The following is a 23,089-nucleotide window of genomic DNA, read 5'->3' as shown; positions in this document are numbered from 1 at the left end:
AAGTGTACAGTTCAGGGGCATTAAGTTCATTCACATTGTCATGCAACCAACATCACCATCCGACTCCAGAACATTTTTCGTCTTGCAAAACTGAAACTCTGTACATAACAGGCACTAATTCCCCATTCCCTCCAGCCCCTGACAATCACCATCCTTTCTGCCTCCATAAAGTTGACTACTCAAGGTATCTCATTTAAAGGGATCCTATAGTACTTGTCCTTTTGTGTCTGGGTTATTTCACTTATAATGTCCCTGAGATTCGTTCATGTTGTAGCATGTGTTAGAATTTCCTTTCTTTTTAAGGCCCAATAATATCCCATTGTATGTATATATTCCATTCACCTGTTGCTGGACACTGGAGTTGCTTTCACCTTTTGACTATTATGAATAATGCTGTTATGAGCATGGGTGTACTAATTTCTGTTTGTGTCCTTGCTTTCAATTCTTTTTGGATACATGCCCAGTTGTTGGATGGCTAGATGAAATGATAATCTTATATTTACTTTTTCAAGGAATCCCATACTGTTTTCCATGGCAGCTGTACCATTTTACATTCCCACCAGCAGTGTACAAAGCTTCCAGTTTCTCCAAATCCTCACCAACACCTGTTATTTTCTATGTGTGTATGTTTGAAACAACAGTCATCCTTTGCAGTGGCATGTCATTGTGGTTTTGGTGATTATTTTTCTAGCAATAATTAACAATGTTGAGTATCTTTTCATGTACTTATTGGTCACCTGTATATCTTCTTCAGAGAAATTTCTGTTTAAGTCCTTTGCCCATTTTTAAATCTATTTTGTTGTTGTTGCTGTTGAGTTGCCAGAGTTCTTTATATAATCTGGATATTAACCCTTAACGCTTCTAATACAGCTTTAAGTATCTCCTAAGCTTGACACCATGGAGGTGCTGAGTCCACAAAGCGTGGTTCTCAACCCTAAGGGAACATCAGAATCACTAAGTAACTTTTTTTTTTTTTTTTTTTTTTTTTTCAGCTGGAGTCTCACTCTGTCACCAGGCTGGAGTGCAATGGTGCGATCTTAGCTCACTGCAACCTCCAATTCCCTGGTTCAAGCAATTCTCCTGCCTCAGCCTCCAAGTAGCTGGGATTAAAGGTGCCTGCCACCACACCCAGCTTGTATTTTTAGCAGAGACAGGGTTTCACCATGTTGGCCAGGATGGTCCCGATCTCCTGACCTCGTGATCCACCCTCCTCGGCCTCCCAAAGTGCTGGGATTACAGGCATGAGCCACCGCGCTTGGCTGCAACGTTTTTTGTTTTGTTTTTTTTCCTGAGACAGGGTCTTGTTCTTTTGCCCAGGTTGGGATGCAGTGGCATGAACACAGCTCACTATAGCCTTGAACACCAGGCTCAAGCAATCCTCCCATTGCAGCCTCCTGAGTAGTTGCAACTACAGGTGCATGCTAATATGCCCAGCTAATTTTTTTTTTTTTTTTCATGAAGGAACTTTAAAAATATACTGATGTCCACATCCTAAGCAGCTGGATTAATTGTTCTGGGTGGGTATGAGGCACCAGTATTTTTAGAAACCTGCTCCAGATGGTTTCTAAGGTACATCCAGAGTTGGAAAGAAGTGCTACTAAGGCTTGCCTTGGGAGGTGCTGCCCTCCACCACCTGCTGCTGTGAAAATGAGAAGAGACTGTGGAAATGTGGGACTAGCGCTGGAGGGCCCAATCCCAGTGAGAAGCCCTAAGATGTCAGGGTGGCCGTAAAGTATCAGGAAAGGCAGCCCTACCCCAATTGTGTCACACAGCCCCACTCTTTTTCACCAACCCCATCATGAGTGACACCACAGACATATCAGAAGGAAATAACCAACCACTGCTCCCACAGAAGGCAGAGCAGGGAAGGGCAGAGAGGAGCCCCCAACACTACCAGAAGCCCAACAGGTGCTGGGAGCCCTGGTCTGTGCCAGCTTGGCCACAGACTTCCCGGTGGCTTTGAGAGGTCACCTTGCTTTCCTGAGCCTGAGCGTTTTCCTGGAAGAGAGAAGAGCAGGCTAGTGCAGTGGTTCTCAACCCTAACTGCACCTTAGAGTCACCTACAGAACACTTAAAAATACTGAGCCTCAGGCCCTATCCAGAGATTCTGATTCCATTTGTTCTAGAGTGGTCTGGACATTGTCATTTGGAAAAGCTCCCAGATGATTCTCATGTGCAGCCAGGGTTGAGAACCCTGGTCTAGTGGATTATCAAGAACCATCCTGTGGTTCTCTTGTTTCCATTTCTGGGGTGACAGTCATGGCCTGAGCACTCACAAGGTGCTTAGCCATCACACAGCCCCTGCTTCACACAGCCCCTGCTTCACACAGCCTGTGAGAGTGCTGACTTGGTGCTCTCTGCAAATGCTAAGAGGGTCAGTTCTCTTATAGGAATTGAAAACGGAATTGATTCCAACCTCCCTGACACCAGATGAGACCATGCTGTCCTATTCCACAACCCCCAGAGGAACGTTTTATTCTCAATCTAGTTGTGCACAACTTATAAGGTAAAGCACCCTCTGGAGACAAATTACTGCTGAGAAAAGAAAAGGCGGTTTGCCAGCAGGCAGCCAGCTGGAATAGGAGAAGGAACAGCTTATTGGGTCTTGGCTAAGGCCAGCACTCTCGGCACACTCCAAAGAGAGAGGGAAAGGGCTTTGAGGCTGTGGCATGTGCAAAGGGCATAAGGAATGGTCCATGGAGAATGCAGATTTAGGTCCCCCCTCCTTTTTTTTTAGACAGGGTCTTACTCTGTCACCCAGGCTGGAGTACAGTGGTGTGATCATGGCTCACTGCAGCCTCAGCCTCTCAGGATCAGGTGATACTCCCACCTTAGCCTGCCAAGTAGCTGGGACTATATAGTTGCATACCACCCTGCCCCGCTAATTTTTAATTTTTTTGTAGTGACAGGGTTTTGCCATGTTTCCCAGGCTGGTTTTGAACTCCTGAGCCTGAGAAATCCACCTGCCTCAGCCTCCCAAAGTGCTGGGATTACAGGAGTGAGCCACTGAGCCTGGCTGACTTAGGTCTTTGACTATTGGGAGTTGGGCATCTCTGTATCTGGAGCCCACATGGGTGAGAAGATAGTGAGACCCCACAGGTTGCCATTTGAAGGCTCAGCATAACTGGCCTAAGCTTGGGGAAATACCAACCTGGAAATAAAAAGAGCCAAGGAAATGGGTGATAGGCACTGCTGGTACCTTTAAGAAGCCATGCTGGTTGGCACAGTTAACTGGAAAGTTCTATGACAGCCTCCCTCCTAGGTCTGTCTCTTGCCTCTATTTTCCATCCCTGGTCCTCAGCTCCTATTTTTAGTTAAATCTCCACTAATCCGTCCTATAGTAGAGAGAACCCCCAGCCCTGTGCAGTTCTCACCCTGAATGCTTCCACCTCCCGACTCGGGATCACAGATTGACTCTGACACTGCTCTCTGATTTTCCACCTTGGCTTTCCTCCTGCCAAGCTGTACATGTGGCAGCCCCAGCAGCAAGGGAGTGCACATTTTACCCAGCCTCAGGCTAGGGTGGCTGGGCCTAGGTCAGGAAGTTTCCAGTCTTCCCTTGAAGCTGAGTCCCTCCTGATGAAAACAACCCACACCTGGGGATCCAAGGAATGTTAGCCTTTCTTGGCAAATGAATTGCTGTGCAGATGGGTCTCTCAACTGGACTTGCGGGAGTGTGTAGTTATTTTGCTGGATAATCTATGGCAAATGATATAAGAGCAAAAACTTATCATGACAACTAAGGTGCATTAAATGCCAGACACTGCTGCGTTTTGTCTCCATTACCTTACTTTACCTTCACAATAATCTATCCTCTGTGTACCTGTTCTCCTCTGGGCTAGACTTCAAGTGGAACCAGATTCCTGAGTTCCCTTGATTTTCCTCCTGTGCCCGCAATTTCAAATTCCCACACAACTTCTCGACACAGTCCCTCCTTAGTCCTCAGAGGACAGCGGGGAAAGCAGGCAATGACTAAATTGGGAGTGGAGGGCACGAGGAGAATCAGGGGGGCGGTGTCAGCTGACATTTTTCTCCTAGTGGAAAAAACCCCCGGAAGGCTGGATGTAGCACAAACAGTGCAGTCTGCTGCTGCCATCTAGTGGACGAAAGGAAGTCAAGCTTCGGAGTTAGACCAGATGGCACTTCAGACACCAGACCGTTTTAAACATGTACCAAGTTCATAGCAACTATCAGGATACCTGCAGCAGGTCTCCATGCTAACTCTTGTCCCCATCTTCCTCCCTAGAATGATCTAGCACAGGTCTGCACAGAAGGCATCCCTGATGCTGATTATCTGGCCAGTTACAAAAATAAGCCCAGAACTAAGACCTGGCTCTGCATCCCTTGGCTTCCTGAGCATAAAATGCTTGGCTGATAAAGCCTCTGCCGCTTGGACTTCTGAAGTGAGCGGATCTCAAGCTCAAATGTGCATCAGAGCCACCTGGAGGGCTTGATGGGCCCCACCAGCTCTGGAGGGGTGGGGGTTCTGATCATTCGCGTTTCTTTTTAAAAAATTTAATTTAAAAATTTAATTTAAAAATTAAATTTAAAAAAACCTCTTTTTGAGGCAGGACCTTGCTGTCACCCAGGCTGGAGTGCAGCAGTGTGAGCATGGTTACTGCGGTCTTGTCCTCCCAAACTCAAGTGCCTAGTCCCCCATTGAGTAACTGGGACTACTCATGCACTACCATGCTTATAGAGATGGGGTCTCACTATGTTGCCCTGGGAGGTCTCAAACTCCTGGCCTCAAGCCAGCCTCCCTCCTCAGCTTCCCAAAGTGTTGGGATTACAGGTGTGAGACACTGTACCTGGCTTTTTTTTTTTTTTTTAACTTTTTTATTTTTAGATGTGGGGTCTCGCTCTGTCAGTCAGGCTGGAGTGCAGTGGTGCAATCATAGCTCACTGCACCTTCAAACTCCTGGGCTCAAGTGATCCTCCTGCCTCACCCTGCCCCGAGTAGCTGGGACTACAAGTGCACACTACCAGGCCCACCTAATTTTTAAATTTTTGTTGTTGTTGTTGAGACAGAGTCTCACTCTGTTGCCCAGGCTGGAGTGTAGTGGCACAATCTTGGCTCACTGCACCCTTATCATAACCTCAGCCTCCCAGGTTCAAGTGATTCTCCTGCCTCAGCCCCCCAAGTAGCTGGGACTACAGGCATGCACCACCTTGCATTTTAAAATTTTTGTAGAGACAGAATCTCACTATGTTGCCAGGCTGGCATCTGCATTTCTAACAGGTTTGCAGGGTATGCTGATATTACTAATCCAGAGACCAACCCTGAAGAACCACTGTCATGAGTAATTTAATCTCCTTGGTGTGAGAAAAAGTGAGTAAACAGGCATGTGAAGGGAACACAGAGCTTCTATACAATACAAGCCAAGACTGGAATACTTTATCTGTTGAAGGCACACAAAGGAGTCATGGACCTCAAACCCTAGCAAGGCTGAGGGGAGGATCAGATCTGACTCCGTTGTGGCTCCTCCCTGGGTCTGCCTGGTATTCCCAGGTCAGCATGAAAGTACCTGGTGAGGGGTCAGAGAGCCAGAAGTTGCTGTGGAGGGGGAGTAAGTCAGTGGAGAAAGGAAGAGTCTAGGCCATATTTGGCCAAAGGTAGAAAAGCACTTTTCTGAATGGAATGTGATACCCTGGGGAAACTGTAAGAGATCTTAGAGGTTACCTCATCCAACCTTCACTTCTAAGATGAAACTGACTTAGGAAGGCTAAATGACAAAGTCACACACAGTTACTTGGTAGCTCTTGCTCTCCAAGTTCCCAACCCGATTCTTTTCACAATCGGGTCCCAAAGAAACCCCACAGGGTCAAAATTTGTCCACGAGACAGGTTGCTTCCATGGTGGCCTTCAGTTAGAGTCAGGCCAGCGTTCATGGCCTCCTTGGTCTGTGTTTCCCGCCCACTCTGTTCTCCTACCTTTCACCAAGGGGAAGAAGCAGTCCATCTCCACGCTGCTTCGGGAGTGTGAGATGCACAGGGCACTGCTGGGGACCAGGCCCTCCAAGGGCGGGCTTCGTTCTGTGGTACGGACCAGACACCAACCGGGCCGCTCGCTGGGCCGCTCCAGCAGCTCCACTGTCTGCCCCACCTGGATGGTCAGCTCGGTGCTGTGGCCAGCACTGAAGTCCTGGAGGACCACGGTCAGCTCACATCCGCCAGAGAGCTTTGGTGGGTGGTGGTGGAGGAGTAGAACAGGAGGGCATGGAGGAAGGGGGAGAAATATGGGAGAGAGTTGGTGAGAGTGGACGAAGGATGTGTGAGAGCAGAGGTGAGGAGGAAGAAAAAGGGGAAAAAGGGTGAAAATGGTGTGTAGGGTGGGGAGATGGCAGAAGATGAAAAGGAGAGTTGAGAACAGAAAAGAAAAGAAGAAAAAATGTAATTAGCACAGTGCTATTCAATCACTCAGGCTTTCTAGCTGCAGCCACAGTCTGAAGCCTGCCCAGAACCAGGGCTTTGATTCTAATTCCTCTTGCTTCGTTAGAGCTCATTAGTCCTTTGCCAAGCTTCAGCTAATTGTGCCATTAAACCCCTTCCCTGTATGCCCCTTCACTCCTTCCAAGGTTTCTACCCTGTGCCCTGTCTCTGCCCTGACCACCATCCCTCAGGCTCCTATTGTATGGGCATCTATTTCAACTCACCCCTCCCACTAGATTCTCACTAGTTGACAGGGAATAATGGAAGAGGGAACCTTCCTTCCTTCTAACCCCTGCAACACCTCCCATCCCCATTCCTTACTGGAACCATCAGCCTAAAATTGAGGCTATGAGGACTACAAAAAGAATGGGGCTTCAACTCAAAGGCAGAAGTAAAGCGATGTCTGTCTGGGAGGAGAAGAGCCTCAAAGGCTCAGCCACTGGGGACCAGGAGGAAGAATGAGAAGGGAAGAGGGGCCACTTCCCACTTAGGAACAGTCTCCAACCCCTCATGCTCCATGCTGGCTGTGCTCCACACTGGCATTTTCCTACTGCACTGATCCTGGGACAGAACCAATAAAATGGGTTGACAGGAGCAATCCCTACTGGCTGAATGCTGAGACTTCTCACTTTTTCACCCTGGGGATTTGGCCCCACTTCCTCCTTTTCCTCTGGCTTCACATTTCCATGAGAACCTATTTGGTTATTAGTTTGTCTCCTAGAACTAAGGACAGTCTCTGTCTTGGAAGAGCAGTTGCACTTAGGGGAAGAGTGACAGGCAGGGAAGGGAAGGAAGGAGGAGGCTGAGAGGCCGAGCTTGCTAGCCTGTTATCCTCTAAAGTTCACCCCAAACGGCAGTTTGGAGGCAAAATCCCTGCCCCACCTCCAGGAAACTCGACTTCAGTCTGCACATCTCTGATTTAAGCCTTCGGGGCCCAAATGTTCTGCACCAGTGGCCATATTAATGTACTAGTCCAAATATGTTGTGTAGCTGTCTCACACACATTCTGGGAAGCTTCTGCCCAGTGGCACCCATAGTGAACATCACAGTGAGTAGAGAATTAACAGTCCCACCAGGACTAAAAGTTCAGCATTAAGGACCATGAGAAATTTCCACTAAAGGGACTTTGATGTCAGAGGGGGCTTGAAAAATGTTAAAATAATGCATCAGACTGATGTTGGCAATAAGCATCACCACCAGTCACAGGACAGGTAGTCATAGGACCACCATTGGGATCAGATCAGGAAATCTGCAGGACAGAAGGTAGAATGTGCAAGGAGACAGAATAAACAACATTTTTCCATTTAACTTTCCTGGTTCCATTAAATGCACAGTCCTCCCCCTTCCCCACCCACACTCTCCTGGTGCTATCCTCCTTAAAAACATCATATAGAGAAGGATATTGTGGGATGGAAATACTTCGAATCTCTAGAGTGCTTTTACAGTTAGCAAAATACCTTTATGTTAATTATCCATTTGGTCCTCACAGTAACAAGGTGGTACTATCATTTCCTCCTCATACATCAGGAAATTCAAGCTCAGAAATGTCAATATCAGTGGCTGGGCATTAAGTGTACATAAAAATAATGTAAAGAGCTTATAAAATGAAGATTCCCTAGCTGTTCCTTCTCTTGCTCCACCTCCCAGTCACACATCATGATTCAGTAGGTCTGCGTAAGGGTCCAGGAATGCCTTCCACTGCCACAGACAGGGTCTCTTTCTGACACAGGCTGGAATGCGGTGATGCTATCTTGGCTCACTACAGTCTCTACCTCTCTGGCTCAAGTGATCCTCCCACCTCAGCCTCCTGAGTAGCTGGGACCATAGATGTGCAGCACCACACACAGCTAATTTTTAAATTTTTTTGTGGAAACATGGTCTCACTATGCTTGTCTTAAACTCCTGGGCTTCCCGTTTCAGTCTCCCAAAGTGCTGGGATTCAGATCCCAGAGTGCTCTGTAAGAAATACACTTCACAGTTTGACAAGAGAACATTACATGTGAATAGATATATCACTGAAACACAAGTTCCACTCTGACATTCTATTTTATGTTTTTCTCAATTGCTGTTGACATCCCACTAAATTGATTCCACCTCACTAATGGACTCTGTAGAATGCTGGCCTAGATGACTGAAATTCTTTCTCGCTGAGAGACTCTCTCTCACTGAGCTTCTGTATCTCAGTGGAGCTGCTCCTCTGCAACAATGCCAGGGGCTCAGGGTTGTTTCTTGAGGCCAAGCTCACACATGGCGGGGGATGCCACTTGCAGCGGGCGACATGGTTGGGTCCAGGGATGGGCGTAGTCCTTTTGCAGACTGTTAGGGCAGAAGGGGCCTGAAGCTCTAGTTGCAAACAGCCCAGCATGCCACCCAGGTACAAGACCCACTGCCCCCTGGGGTGTGTTACCATCAGACCCATGAGCTGGACAGAAGAGTATAAAGAGCCAGGCTTGTGTCTCTACAATTCAAGATCCAGTTCCTGGAGAGAAGCCTGGATACGCCGCTAGATGGCAGTGTTTGCCTCCTGTAGGCTGCCTAGTCCAGACAAAGGAACAAGTGGAACAAGTGGAAACACGGTCAATGGGCAATTTCTTCCATGCCACACGTTATAGATAACTGGGCTCAAGCTTTACATGCAGCCCAAAAGCCATTATGGTTCAAATACAGGATAAATATCCTGGTTTCCTTCACTCAATGGCTTGATCAAAAAGACCAGGTCCCTACCCGACAAGAAGGAAATTCGAAAAAATGGCTGACAAGGGAGGGTGCTGGGGAAACGGATGAGTGAGGTGTCAGGCAGAGCTGCTCCTGCAACAGTCTCTTCTTATCCTCTCCTCCAGGGAAGCTGTAGGGTGCAATGCTAAGACCAAAGTTATTCCTACTCAGGGAAATGCTGGGAGCTGAGTAGGTAGCACAGAATCTCAGCATGCATTCAGGTTATGTTTTTGATTCTTCTCTGATCTTATACCCCTGCTTCTGGAATCTTCTCTCATCTTATTCCCTTCACTGAATCCTCCCACTCCAGCAGCGAGTCCCTGTCTGGCCTTTCATGCCTGAGTCTTGGCTGCCTTCCTGGAGCTCTCAGATATTTTCTCTGCCTAGTTCCCTAGAACCCTGCCTAAGGCCTGCTAAGCCTTCTTGATGCTAATTGTCTGCCCGGCTTCCCTCCAAGTGCCTGCTGCTGAGTCACCATCTAACTCCTTGTTCTTACTTTCCCAGTCTCTCTCCTTTCTGAGCCCGGGCCATTCCCAGTGGGGCCTGTTCCTCTGCTGACCAATCCCTGGGTGGACATGGCCTCTTCCACCCTCTGTGATGTTTCCCAATGGGACAAAAGGAGCTCCTCTGGTCCTCACTTTCCTCTAGCTCCACATTGATAGCTGTGTTGCCTTCTTTTCAGCATGGACCACTACAAACATAGGGGACATTTTCTAACCACTCTTTGTAACTCCATCTGCCTTTTCAAAGTTCTCATTCACATTCACCAGAAATGATCACTTTCATTTAGGTCTATTTTTACATGATTAATATTTGGAGATTAACTGAACCTCCTTCTTGTATAAACTGTGTGAGCTAGATTGTCCCTATGAGCTTTTTCAGGCTATGGAAAAGACACAGTTATTCCCTGATGGTTTCCCAATGGTATCCAGAGAGCAAGGACAGGACGCCTGAGGAATTCTCCTGTTGTCATTTCAGAGCTTCCATTTGTGCGCCTCTGTGTCTCTGTTCCATTCTCTGAGGCAGCATAGCCTCGTGGTTTACGGCATGGACTCTGCAGCTCCTCACCAGCTGTGTGACCAAGGGCAAGATACTTCACCTCTTTGTCTCAATTTCTTCATCTGTCAAATGGGCATAAAGACAGTACCTACTTCATAGCTTACTGTGAAGATTAAATGAGATAATACTAAAGCATCTAAGACAGTGTCTGAAGCAGAGAAAGCTAAATGATTGTCTGAAAAATACATTCTGAGCTGGGTGCAGTGGCTTGCGCCTGTAATCCCAGCACTTCGGGAAGCCGAGGTGGACAGATCAGGAGTTCCAGACCAGTGTGGACAACATAGTGAAAGCTTGTCTCTAGTAAAAATACAAAAAATTTAGCCAGGTATGGTGGCGCATGCCTGTAGTCCCAGCTAATTGGGAGGTGGAGGCAGGAGAATCATTCAAACCTGGGAAGCAGAGGTTGCAGGGAGCCGAGATCATGCCATTGCACTCCAGCCTGGGTGTCGCAGTGAGACTCCATCTCAAAAAAAAAAAAAAAATTCTGGAGATATTAGTGAATTATTATTTAAATTTGGGAGGAAAGGAGTAAAGAAGACATTTTAAACATCAATTTTGATGGCATGTGGTTTGAGAATAGACTGTATCAACTGTATATATAAATATATATTATTATGTAAATGAATCCAATTTCTTTTCTTTTAAGTAATTTTCATGGAGTTTTCCCCTAACTAGAAGAACTGACCCTGAAGCTGACTAGGGAAGGTGACTCAGAGCTCCCTCAAATCGGAGCTCCCTCAACTTTCCTGTTATGATAAAAACAAAGGCATGGTGGAACAAAGGTTTCCCTTATGGAAAATCAGGATTCACTTTTTTTTTTTTTTTTTCCAGCCAGCACCAGGGAGAGAGGATTCACTTTTGCCTCTTCATTCTGCATTGCTGTCCAGGAGGCTTCCATGTGAAGAAGCTCCCTTACCCCTGGGCCTGATACCTGCTCTCAATACTTGCCAACTGAGCCTTCTGATAACTGTGAATACTGACTTCTAACACTGCTTTGCAGAGCACTTGGATCTGATACTCCTGACAGAGGGGAGCTGTGCTTAAGAGCACCCATCAGTTAAGTCCAACCTCTTCCTCCTCCCCTGGCTGCCTGCCCACCAACTTCTTCCATCTGATTATCTGATTCCTCCACAACTCTTAGTCAGCCCAAGGCACCAAGTTCACATAAATTAACATCTACATATGAACAGCCTCACAGCAGGCCAGAGCTGGCTGGCAAAAAATGTAAAGCTGGAGCATGTCTACTTAGCACAGTTTCAAGGGCACTGTGAAGTTCTGCCAATTCCTGTGCAAATGTCTTTCTCTCCTCCCCACAACGCTCCCTGTGCACCTGCTGCTAATGCCTGGAATTCCTCTGTCAGAAAGTAATTTCATTTAATTAGGTAACGTCCCTTACCAAGAAACACCTCAAAGTGGAGTATTACGATGGCCTTCCAAGTGCAAAAAGATGACATGCCCTACACGAGCGGCATGCAGCTGTACTTTAAGGATGAAAATGCCCATAATAGCATTTTTTCAAATTAGGAAAATTTTACAACAATAACATACCCCCCCACACACACACACACATACTAAAATATAAAAATCTAACCAGTGGGAAGAGGGTGAGGGTTTGAAAACTACCTATTGGGTACTGTGTTCACTACCTGAGTGATGGGATCATTTGTATACAAAACCTCAGCATCACACTATATACCTAGGTGACAAACCTGCACATGTAACCCTTAAATCTAACATGAAAGTTGAAATTATTTTTAAAAACCCAACAGGAAGGGAATTGTTAAGTAATTATGATACATCTACTACATGTATAATTAATTATGCAGCCATTAGATTATTTATAAAGCTTTGTAATAGCTTAAAGACTATGTCTCATATAAAATTAAAAAATTTTTTTAAAAAGGACAAGATGTACAGTTGTATATATAGCTGTGTGAACATCATCAACAACTTAGCGATCCTATTCATAGGAAACAGAAAATTCGTCAAAATGTGAACACTGGTACTGTTGGGTGTGCACTCTGGGTGACTTGCCCTCTGCTTTCTAATCTCCCGTATTGCCCAGTGTTTCTCACGTAAGTGCTGTTTTATAATGAAAGTAATGATAACATCAACAATAACAACCTCTAAAACAAATCAACAAAGGTAATGGGGAAAATGCAGATATTTCAAGGAGGCATAATGCTTTGAGGGGAAAAATGGGGTGGTGGATGGACAGTTTCCAATTTTGCTCCAGGGCCACTACAGAAGCTTCAGGAAAGCCCCAAATTGCTGATGATGCTTTAGCATAGCTGCTTCAAATCCTTCCTCTACTATACCACAGTCCCTGCCCTTCTATAAAACTCTGAAGGGCTCTCCAGAAACTAGGTCCCTTTAAAAGAGCTTGCTGCTGTGTTTTTATCTTGAATTAATGGTATTTTTTTTTTTTTTTTTTTTTAACAAATGTGTAAAGCAATGTCTGGGCATTTAGGAACATTGTCATGGAGTTCTGGGATTTCATCAATTTGTATATTGGAAGCCAATGCAGCTGCCAGGTCCAATTAAGAGGCTAAAGCTTACAATTTACTTTATCCTTTCTTGCTGGAGCTGTGGTTGCTACTAACTGCAACTGAAGGAGCTATTTTGTTTAGTTGTTTCCCATGGTGTGTAAATGAGCACCATGGTCTCCTTGTCCTGTAGGTCTTGTGAGCTGCATAGTAATTAATGGTGGGAAGAATGGAGGAGTGGGAATCAGGAAGCCTTGGTGCTGGTGCAGGTTTTACCCATGCATGACACTGAGCAAGCCCCTTCCCCTCTTCATACCCAAACTTCCTCATTTTTAAGATGAGGAAATTGGACTCCAGGGCCACTTCCATTTTTCATATTTGATAAATAGAGTAGTTTCTATATTGACTCTCTGATACACAGCACTATTGAGTTTTCTTGAGCACTTCTCATTAATGTGTTGCCTTGTTTACTAAATTATTTGTTACTCTTATCCTATGTAAGATTCAAAAGAGCAGAGCATTCTGTCTTGTTCACGGTCATGTCGCCTGAGTTTAGAGCAATGCCTGGCACACAGCGGGTGATAAATACCTGTTGAATGCACGAGTGAATGAATTCCATGAATTATTGCCTGATATGTAACTGAGATGCCTAAATGTCTTAGCGATCTCTCCCATTGGCTGCCCACCTATTCCTATTAGTGTCTTACAGATAACTTAATTTTTTTTCTGAGCCCCTTTGCAACCAAATTTATCTTGCCCTTTAGTCATGTGGCTATATCTCCATGAATTCCTAAACCTGGCAAAAACAACATAAGGGGGAAGACATAAATTTGCAAGAACAAAGAAAATGGGAGGTAGTGAATAAGAAAACTTTTTTTTTTTTTTTAAATGACAGAAAGCAGATGCAAGAATGATACTGACTTGGTAGAATGAGAAGATGAGATTCAAGTTCCTGCCAGTTATCTCTGACCAACCCTCAGACAGGCCCAGCGAGTGGAAGCACCAGATGGTACTGAGGGTGGACCTATAGGTGGGGCTAAAACAGGAAGATGGGACCCCTAGATCCCTCTTCTATCCTATGCACACTTTTCTGAAAAACTGAAATTCAGTGAAGGCTTAAATGTAGAATGGAGAGATGGCTAGTATCCTTGTCCCTCTTGGATCCCAGAATACTAGACAGATTTTAGAATCATTCATGGAAGAAAGATGTACAGATACTCGAATACTGGCATTTAGAGATCTCTCTCTGCCCCCACCTTCAGTGTCCTGCCAGATCATTTCACAGTGAGAACTTTAAGTCAATGAGTTCCTTCCTTTACACAGAATATTAAGTCAGCGTTTATGCCTCATTCATAAATGTGAATATTCAGCTATAGATTACCAGACTTTTCAGAAAAAACTCTCTAACAGAGACCAAAATAAATAAACAGAAAGTACCAGGAACTCAGGGGAAACAAAATGCAATCAGGACGATAAAACAGCGGTAACACTATAAAACCCTCAGAAAGATGAGAGGATATTGTATTCATGAAAAAAAAAAACAAGGTGTTACATAAAGGGAAAAAGTTGCAGAATGAGAAACAGCTCTTAGAATTTAAAAATATTATGGCCAAATGAAATATTTCATGGATGAGTTGCAAGCTAATGTCAAGGAAAATTTCCAGAACAACACTGAAAAATGAGAATAAGAAAATATAAGAAAACTAGAGAATATATCTAATAAGTTCTAGACAGACAGAAAGGAAAGAAACAAATTGTAAAGAAAAAAATTCCAGGCTTAAAGGGCAGAAATTGTCAAATTGATAGAATATTCCAAGTGTCTGGTATAATGAATTTTAAAAAGACTCCCTCTAAATCACAGTACCAGGATATATGGACAGTAAAAGGACATTCTAAAAGTCTTGAGAGAGAGAGAGGGGAGGAAACAAAATCAGGTAAAATGCAACAAATCAAGAAATATAATGACAGCAGATTTCAACAGAAACGTTAGAACATAACAGAAAACAGCAATTCCTTCAAAATTCTGAGTGAGAATTATTGCCAACTTAGAATTTTATACCTCAATAAACCATTGGTTGAGAGTGAAGATACGACAGAGGCATTTTCAGCCTTTCAAAGTTTGCCTCAATACGATTCCATAAGTATTAATTGTTAGGATTATTATTTGCTGTCTCTCAATTTTTCCCCTTTTATTCTCTTTTTGTGTATGTGTGATTCTCTTAATGTGATATGGCTTTGGTTGGGTGCAGTGACTCATGCCTGTAATCCCAGCACTCTGGGAGGACAAGGTGGGGGTATTGCTTAAGCCCAGGAGTTCAGGACCAGCCTGGGCAACCTGGGAGACCCTGACTCTGCAAAAATAATAATAATACTAAGCTGGGCGTGGTGGCATGCAGTGATGGGTCCCAGGTGGCTGAGGTGGGAGGACAGCTTAGACCTGGGAGGTAAAAGCTGCAGTGAGCCATGATCCTGCCACTGCACTCCAACCTGGGTGACAGAGCAAGACCCAGTCTCAACAACAACAAACTGATATGCCTTGGATCTACACAAATCAATATTGATCCTTTCATTACTCTTTAAAAAAATAAGTTAATAGATTTGAGATATGCCCTAACTACAAAATAGGCTTTGATTTTAGCAAATTCTTCTTCTGAGCTTTACGTGACAGTCTTTTAGCCAAAACAATGAAATATGGGCTGAGATAATAGTACTTTATGGTAGATTCATGACCTATTGGAAGTTCATCTAATCCAATTCCCTTATTTGACAGAGGAAGAAAATGAATCCCCAAAAGAGAAAGGAACTTATTGTATCTGGAAGACAGTACATAATAAATATTTGTTGAACAAATGAGTGAAGGAGTTAGTAAATAAACAATTCAGAGACTATCTAACCCTTGAAATTTATAGGTAGAGATGCTAAGGACCCCAGCTAGTGGGTAACAGAGCCAGGAACAAACTCAGGTTTTCAAATTCTAGGCTCAGAACACTTTCAGTAAACCTTACTAGATTAATGATTGTATCTATCTAGAATGTCACAAAGCTCTAGGTTTGTGTTTACACCTAATGTATTGATATGTGGGTTAGTGTCAGTGTGGAAAGAGAACTTACAAAGTCAGGCTTGACAAAGCTGCAGAGGACACGATTGTAGCTGGCAGAGGCAGCTATAATTACAGATCACAGAAACCCAGGAACTGTCCTGGGCCTTAGTGAGTGTCTAACCTCCTGCTCAAGGCAAGGCCCTTTACAAAACATCCAAAACTCTCCACTTTATTTAGCTGTTTCTCCTAGTGGACAGCTGTGTTTTTAAGAACACTTTATTTGTTTTTATAATTTCTATCCACTGTTCTTAGTGTGCCCTCTAGGGTAATACCGAAGAAATCTCTTTTCAATAGAGCTTCATACATGTGAAAACTAGAATAAGAATTCCTTAAGCCTTCTCTTTTTCCAAAATGTTTCTTTAAATGCCTCTCAAATGTGAGGTTTCTAATATTTTCATCATATTCCCTAAATTTTCTGGATAAACATGAGTCTGTCACTGTCCTTCTAACATGGGACACCCAGAGCTGAACCCAATGTTTTAGATATGGTCACAGACTAATCAGTTGCTCATTGCTCACGTCTTGACACTATATTTCTGTCAGTGTAATCTGAGGGCCTTTTGGTCAAGTTGAGCTGCTGGCTTCCATTGAGCATGCAGCCTACTAAAAACCCCAACTTAATTCACAGGGGATTCTCAAGCCATTTCCTTACTTGGGTACCTGAGGCTCTTAACTAAGATCATCTGTCTTATTTTATTTTATTTTACTTTTTGAGACAGAGTCTCACTTTATTGCCCAGGCTGGAGTGTAGTAGAGCGATTTCTGCTCACTGCAACCTCCACCTCTCGGGTCAAGCGATTCTCCTGCCTCTGCCTCCAAAGTAGCTGGAATTATAGGCATGAGCCACCAAACCCAGCTAATTGTAGTATTTTTAGTAGAGATGGGGTTTTGTCATGTTACCCAGGCTGGTCTCCAACTCCTGGGCTGAAGTGATCCTCCCACCTTGGCCTCCCAAAGTTCTGGAATTATGGGCGTGAGCCACGGTGCCTGGCCTCTGCCTGTTCTTTATTTCTCTACTCTCTAACCTAGGCTTCAGAGAACATCTAGACTAGACACTGACTTAAGTATGGGTGAGAACTTCACTGACTTAAATATGGGCGAGAAGGGCAGAGCCATCCACTCCTCAGGAATAGAAGAGGCAGTACTAACAACTGGTATTTATCCTCCCTTCTGTCTTCCTCTCATTGTCCCTGGGAACACACAAAAGCTGTCAATAGAGATGCGGCTGGGAGGATTAACTCCCTGGCAATGAACTTTGCCTCTGCAACACTGACCCTTAGCCTGGAGGCAACTGTCCTATCTACAGGGAGGCATCTCCTAGCTCTTTCGTGCTTGACTGAGACTGTCTATACTGCTGTTTTGATTGTGCTTGCACAGGAAGGCATTTCCTGCAACATATCCTACAGCTTGGGAAGGAGGAAAGAACTCACAGAAATGACTCTGAAAATCCCAAGGCAACCTGCAGAAGAGGGAGGAGAGGTGGCTGGGTGAAACCTGAGATCAAAAAGAGCAACTCATGGTTAGAGGGAGAAACATTATAGGCTTCTCTGAAAGCCCCAGGCGTTCCTGCACATTGTCTACTGTATGGACTGTGCAACACTGGAAAATTGAGCTTCAGAGGAAGCCAGGCCAAAGACTAGAGATGATTTATACAGAAGTACAAAATGTCATCAAACCTCAATTATTCAGATGTGGGTAACCATTTCCCTTTCTGCGGATTACTGGGTCTGGAGCTAGACTCCTTAGGTTTGAATCGGTCTCCATCGTTACTATCTGTATTGTCTGGAGCAAGTTAATTAGTCTCTTTTTGGCTCATTTTCCTTATCTGTAAAGTAGGAATCATATTAATTCCTACCATATAGAGTTATTGAAAGGATTACATCAACACAGGCAAACTCTGATGTGCATTACATGCTCAATAAATGTTATCTATTGTTTATCTAGCAATCATAACTTGGTATGCACTTGAGATGTGTTTTCTTGCACTGATATCTTGTATGGAGGAAGTACAAATCCATTTCCAGGGCTGGGCACAGTGGCTCACACCTGTAATCCCAGCACTTCAGGAGGCCAAGGTGGGTGGATCACCTGAGGTCAGGAGTTTGAGACCACCCTGGCCAACAAGGTGAAACCCTGTCTCCACAAAAAAATACAAAAATTAGCCTGGCATGGTGGCGGGCGCCCGTAACCCCAGCTACTTGGGAGGCTGAGGTGGGAGAATCGCTTGAACCCAGGAGGTGGAGGTGGCAGTGAGCTAAGATTGTGCCATTGCACTCCGGCCTGGGCAACAAGAGCAAAACTCAGTCTCAAAAAACAAACAAAAATAAATCAATTTCCAAATCATCCTTAATAACATATATTGAGGTAATCTGGCAGACTAGAAAAATGTAACAAGTAAACTATTCCCAAACCCGGGTTCAAAGATTTAGTACCCTACATTTAGGCTATAATTTCCCTTTGTGGGGCCAATGGGTGTGACTTTCTGCTCTTCCTATACTGGGGCCTCCTAGAGAAACAACAGACTGGAATCAGACTGGGAAGAGAATTCTTGAACTGGTTGCCAAATCAGGGTAGATAATACATGTTTATTTACACTGTGGCTGTAGAGTGGAGGTGGAGGTATCCAGTCACATAAAGGAACTTGGCAAAGTAATTCCTGGAAAGAGGCCAAGCTCCCCTCTGGTTGACCAGGAAACTCTCGTTGGCCTAATTATTGTTAGGTAATCTGGGGACAGGCAGCCTGTCTGCCAGGACTGGAGATGGGAAGAGAGGGTACAGGTGGAGTACCTGAGAGAACAACCTGCCTCAGTAAGGGGTCAGGCTGGGAGTGGGATGCATTACAGGTTCATGTTCAGAAAAAGCAGCACATTCTAAATGCTTTGATTCTGAAAGCAAATACTCCAGGCCAGAAGAAATACCAGCAGACATCTTGTTAATTTTTCATCTTCAGGCAGACTAAGATAATAATTAACATCTGTATGGCCCTTTATAGTTTATAAACTCTTTCACAGACATCATCTGATCCTCATAGATCTCATAAGGTTGGCATTATTATCTGATTTTATAGATGAGGAAATTGAGGCTCAGAGAGGTGAAATGACTTGCTAAAGATTGCATTATAGCTAAATGCAAAGGCAGGACTCCAAGCCTAGTGAATGCAGCCTCCTCATCCATGCACTTACTGTTCTTCACCAGCCAGCTGCTGTGCTGGGCTTGGGGCATACAGCAGTCAGGGAGACAGCTGTGATGTCCCTGCCTGCACCACCCTTATAGTCTCTGAGAAGACACACACCACATGTATGCATGCTGAATGTGACAACAGGAGAAGTGCAGGATGCTGGCCCAGGGATGGGGAATGGGGTCCCTCAGAAAGTGCTTTCCTCTTCCCAGGGCTGCCTCGCCCCACTACTCCACTTGCTACTGCTGTGGTTGTGTCTTCTCAGAGATGTTTATATAATTAGTTTGCGAGCCCTCCCTTGGCTGCAACAGTCAATAACATCTTCCCTCCTGCTTAGCTAGGAGCCAGCAGGACCGCAGAGCACCTGCCTCTTTCTGCGTCAGCTGCTGAGCTCCACCAGCATGAGGCCATCTCCAGCTATGCTGGCACCACCCTAGATCCAGCACATGTGCCCAGCAATGAGTAGAATTGGCAGTAGCAGCAGAAGGGGTTCCCAGCATGTTAAAGCATCTTTGTGTCAAGTTTTTGCCCTCAGCCAATTACTATTAGGGTTTCCCTTTATCCCTGACCGTATCTTCTTCCTTCAGTTTAAAGATAGACCTTTATCTATGTCCCCATACTCTTTATTTGCTCAGGTTAACCCCTTACTGGGTGAGTCCTAATGTGATTTTCTGCTCTCAGCTGCTGTGGTTGGTTGGTTTGGCTTTGGGACTGACTGCTACCCCATGCCTCACCTGTGGTTCATGACACCATGCCTCCTTTATCTCCTCCTCCTCTCCACCACCCTGTCTGGATACCAACTATCATGACATGCCCTCTAGACAACACTTGCTACTGTTCCCTTGACCATGTGCATGGTTTATGATCCAGCTCCATCTTAACTTCTTAATTTTCAATTCAGACCAGCTCTCCAGGGACAAAAAAAAAAAAAAAAAAAATCAAAGGCAGAGGTGTAGTGGCACTAAGTAGCCACTAGAGGGAAGCAAAAGCTAGGCTTTTCTAAAGGAAGCAGCTGTGCTTGGGTTCCTTAATCAGAAGACTGGTCCCACAGAGACTCTCGCTGCCACCAGCTCGCAGAGGAAATATAAGACAAAAAATTTGCATATAGAAGGTGGCACACAATGGGGCTCAATACATGTTTCCTGGATGAAATTCCTAGTTTTAGAAATGAGAAAGCAGAGACCAGGGCAAGTAATGGGATCTGATCACCAAACCAGGTAGCGTCAGGGCCCAGTCTTGCAGATTCTCTTTTCCTCACCGTGCACCAGGCCTCTTCTTCTTCCTCCCCCCTGGCTTCCTCCACTATAGCTCAGTGCAGATGAACTGCCTGTCCATCCCAATCTCAAAACAGTTTTGGAGAAACTGTGGTCATTTGAGACTCTGTTCTCTACCCCTTATATCTGGATATATCACTTAGTCCTGCAAAGTTACTAAGTCTTTCCTTTGTCTCTTGGAAGCCCCTAAGCTCCTCCAGGTGCTCATAACCCACTTCTACCTTTCTGCAGATTTCTTCTTGTCAACTGGTCCTTCACTTACCATTCTCCTCCTAACACTTTCTTATTTCATAATTCACATGTGCTCTGCCATCCTCATCCTGGCATTCAAAGCCCTTTGCCGCACTTTCCCACCAACTTCTTCAACCCCAGCTTCCACTACTTGTCTATGTATTCTATCTGCTTGATCTCTTGATGGTGCCCCAGATGTGTTCTGGTCATTTCTGCCTCTGGACTTCTGTGGATGGGCAATGTTCCATTTCAGTTATTTCCCTTTTCCTCTCCAGACCCTGTCTTTTCCACTTATGGAGGACAAGCACAATTCTCAATTCCCCACATCTCTCACATTCTTGGATAGTGATCTCTACAGTGGGATGTCCCCTTCCTGGGACTAATTTTGTTCATCCTACACATTTTAACACTGAAGCAGTGAGAAGGATGGCTTATGTGTATATATGTATATATTATAAAACTTGTGTATATGTATTATAAAACGAAAACAGTATTCCTTATTTAGCTTACTGAATAGTCATTTTTAGATTGGCTTCTTGGTTTTATCACTTTTCTCCTATTTTATGGCATTGTTTCAACAATGGGGCATCCCAGAGCTCTGTGTTTGGCATTAGTCAGAAGACACGTGTGTGTGTGTGTGTGTGTGTGTGTGTGTGTGTGTGTGTGTGTGTGTGTTGGCTTCTTGGGAATTTTCCCTTTAAAAAAAGTATTTCTAGCCCATAATCTGCATTTTTCGTGTGTGTGCGCACGTGTGTGTGTATGGTGTGTGTGTCTGTTGGCTTCTTGGGTGTTTTTTTTCCTTTAAAAATAGTATTTCTAGCCTATAATCTGCGTTTCAGTTGGTGGTGGCGAGATAGGGGAGGCTGAGGTAATTGGTACGTCTAGGAGCTCACTAGACTATCTCATATCGATTCATAAGCTGGGTTTTGAACTCAGCAACTCTAAGTTTGAATTCAATTTCCACCACTGACTAGCTGTGTTACTGTAGAAATGTTAAAAGATACAAGATCTCTTTCCAAACTTCAGTTCCTCATCAATAATATTACCACACTCAGTTCGGTTCCTCATTCAAAAAGATTGAGATAAGTACCAACTTAATAGGGCTGCTGTTTCAATTAAAGATTATAATGCGTGGGGCCGGGCATGGTGGCTCACGCCTGCAATCCCAGCATTTTGGGAGGTTGAGGCAGGTGGATCACCTGAGATGAGGAGTTTGAGACCAGCCTGGCCAACATGGTGAAACCCCATCTCTACTAAAAATACAAAAATTAGCCAGGCATGGTGGCACACACCTGTAGTACCAGCTACTCGGGAAGCTGAGACAGGAGAACCACTTGAACACAGGAGGTGGAGGTTGCAGTGCTGAGATTGCACCATTGCACCCCAGCCTGGGAAACAAGAGTGAAACTCCATCTCAAACAAAATGAAACAAAAAGATTATAATGCATGTGAATACTTGATAACTGCTTAATGGCTGCTGTTACTATTTGGTGTGAATGAGTCACTTAGGACACATGGAATACTCCATTCTAGACTCTCTCTCTGTCCCACTGTGCTGCTGAATGGCTCAGTGGCACCGAGCAGAGAAGGTTCTGAAGAATCAGATAGTTTTGCCTTCCTTTTGATAGCTGTAAGAGGTGGGGCTACATATTATGGAAGATAATTAAACTGTAGGTCCTATTAGACTATTTGGGCTAGATTTAAGATTTAATAGCTCAAAGTCAAGATAGCAGATGCTCCAAAAACTGGGAAAAGAGGGGAATTTTATCCTCTTTTACAAATAAATCAACCGTACCAATCATGGATTGAGAGCAGCCAGATAGCTTCAAAGAAAGCAGACAAAGTTCTACTTATCTTTTAAATTTTTACAATTCTTTCTTTCCTGTACCCCTTTCCCTGTAGTTAGGAGTTTGGTAGCTAGAAAGAGCCAGGTTGACTTGAAATATGTCCTGGACAAAATACTATAACAAAGAAAGTGAGCAAGGACTTGGTGATGAAAGTCTAGGCCCTGGGGAACACCAGCCACCCTCGCTGAGAGTTCCTCGTGGCGATGCTTAGGTGGAGAGCAAATTCCTTAATATCTTTAGGAAAAAACAGAACCTGGAGGAGCACTTGGGCAAGTTATAGAAAACCTGGAAATTGCCCTTGTGAGAAGGCTCCTATGCTCACATTTTAGCAAGCAAGGAGAAGAATGAGCTCTTAGCTATGAAGACGGTCAACAGTATCAACCTCACAACATATTTGGTATATCTAAGAGAAAAAAAAAGGGAGTCCCCTGCTTGAGCCAAAAAGTTTGCTACGCATAGGGGTAGTGGGGTTGTTGTGGGGTGGGGAGGGGCACAACCATAACCAGCATCATGATAGAGGAGTCACATTGTGACCATCAGATATCCTTTCTCCCTTCCAGTTCTCCTGGGACTTCATCTACAGGCAATGTATTTGATTCCAATCTACTCTGGGTACGGGGTTGGGCAAGGTGGCTCACGCCCTATAACTCTAGCACTTTGGGAGGCCTATGCAGAAAGATTGCTTCAGGCCAAGAGTTCAAGACCGGCCTAGACAACACAGCAAGATCCTGCCTCTACAAAAATTTAAAAATTAGTTGGCATAGTAGTAT

The 23,089-nt window shown here is 44.6% G+C and overlaps 1 protein-coding gene across 1 annotated transcript in view; it reads right to left on the bottom strand.

Moving 5' to 3' along the window:
- The window catches only part of KALRN (kalirin RhoGEF kinase), a 635,807-nt gene that overhangs the window by 155,937 nt on the left and 456,781 nt on the right, over positions 1 to 23,089 (bottom strand). Inside the window, exon 34 of the mRNA XM_037734035.1 lies at positions 5,932 to 6,178. Within this exon, the coding sequence (XP_037589963.1) occupies positions 5,932 to 6,178 (247 nt within the window). The remainder of the gene's footprint in view (positions 1 to 5,931; positions 6,179 to 23,089) is intronic.

The sequence above is a fragment of the Cebus imitator genome, unplaced genomic scaffold (assembly GCF_001604975.1).
Source record: "Cebus imitator isolate Cc_AM_T3 unplaced genomic scaffold, Cebus_imitator-1.0 Scaffold568, whole genome shotgun sequence".
Taxonomy (NCBI): domain Eukaryota; kingdom Metazoa; phylum Chordata; class Mammalia; order Primates; family Cebidae; genus Cebus; species Cebus imitator.
This window is presented reverse-complemented; position numbering and strand designations above follow the sequence as displayed.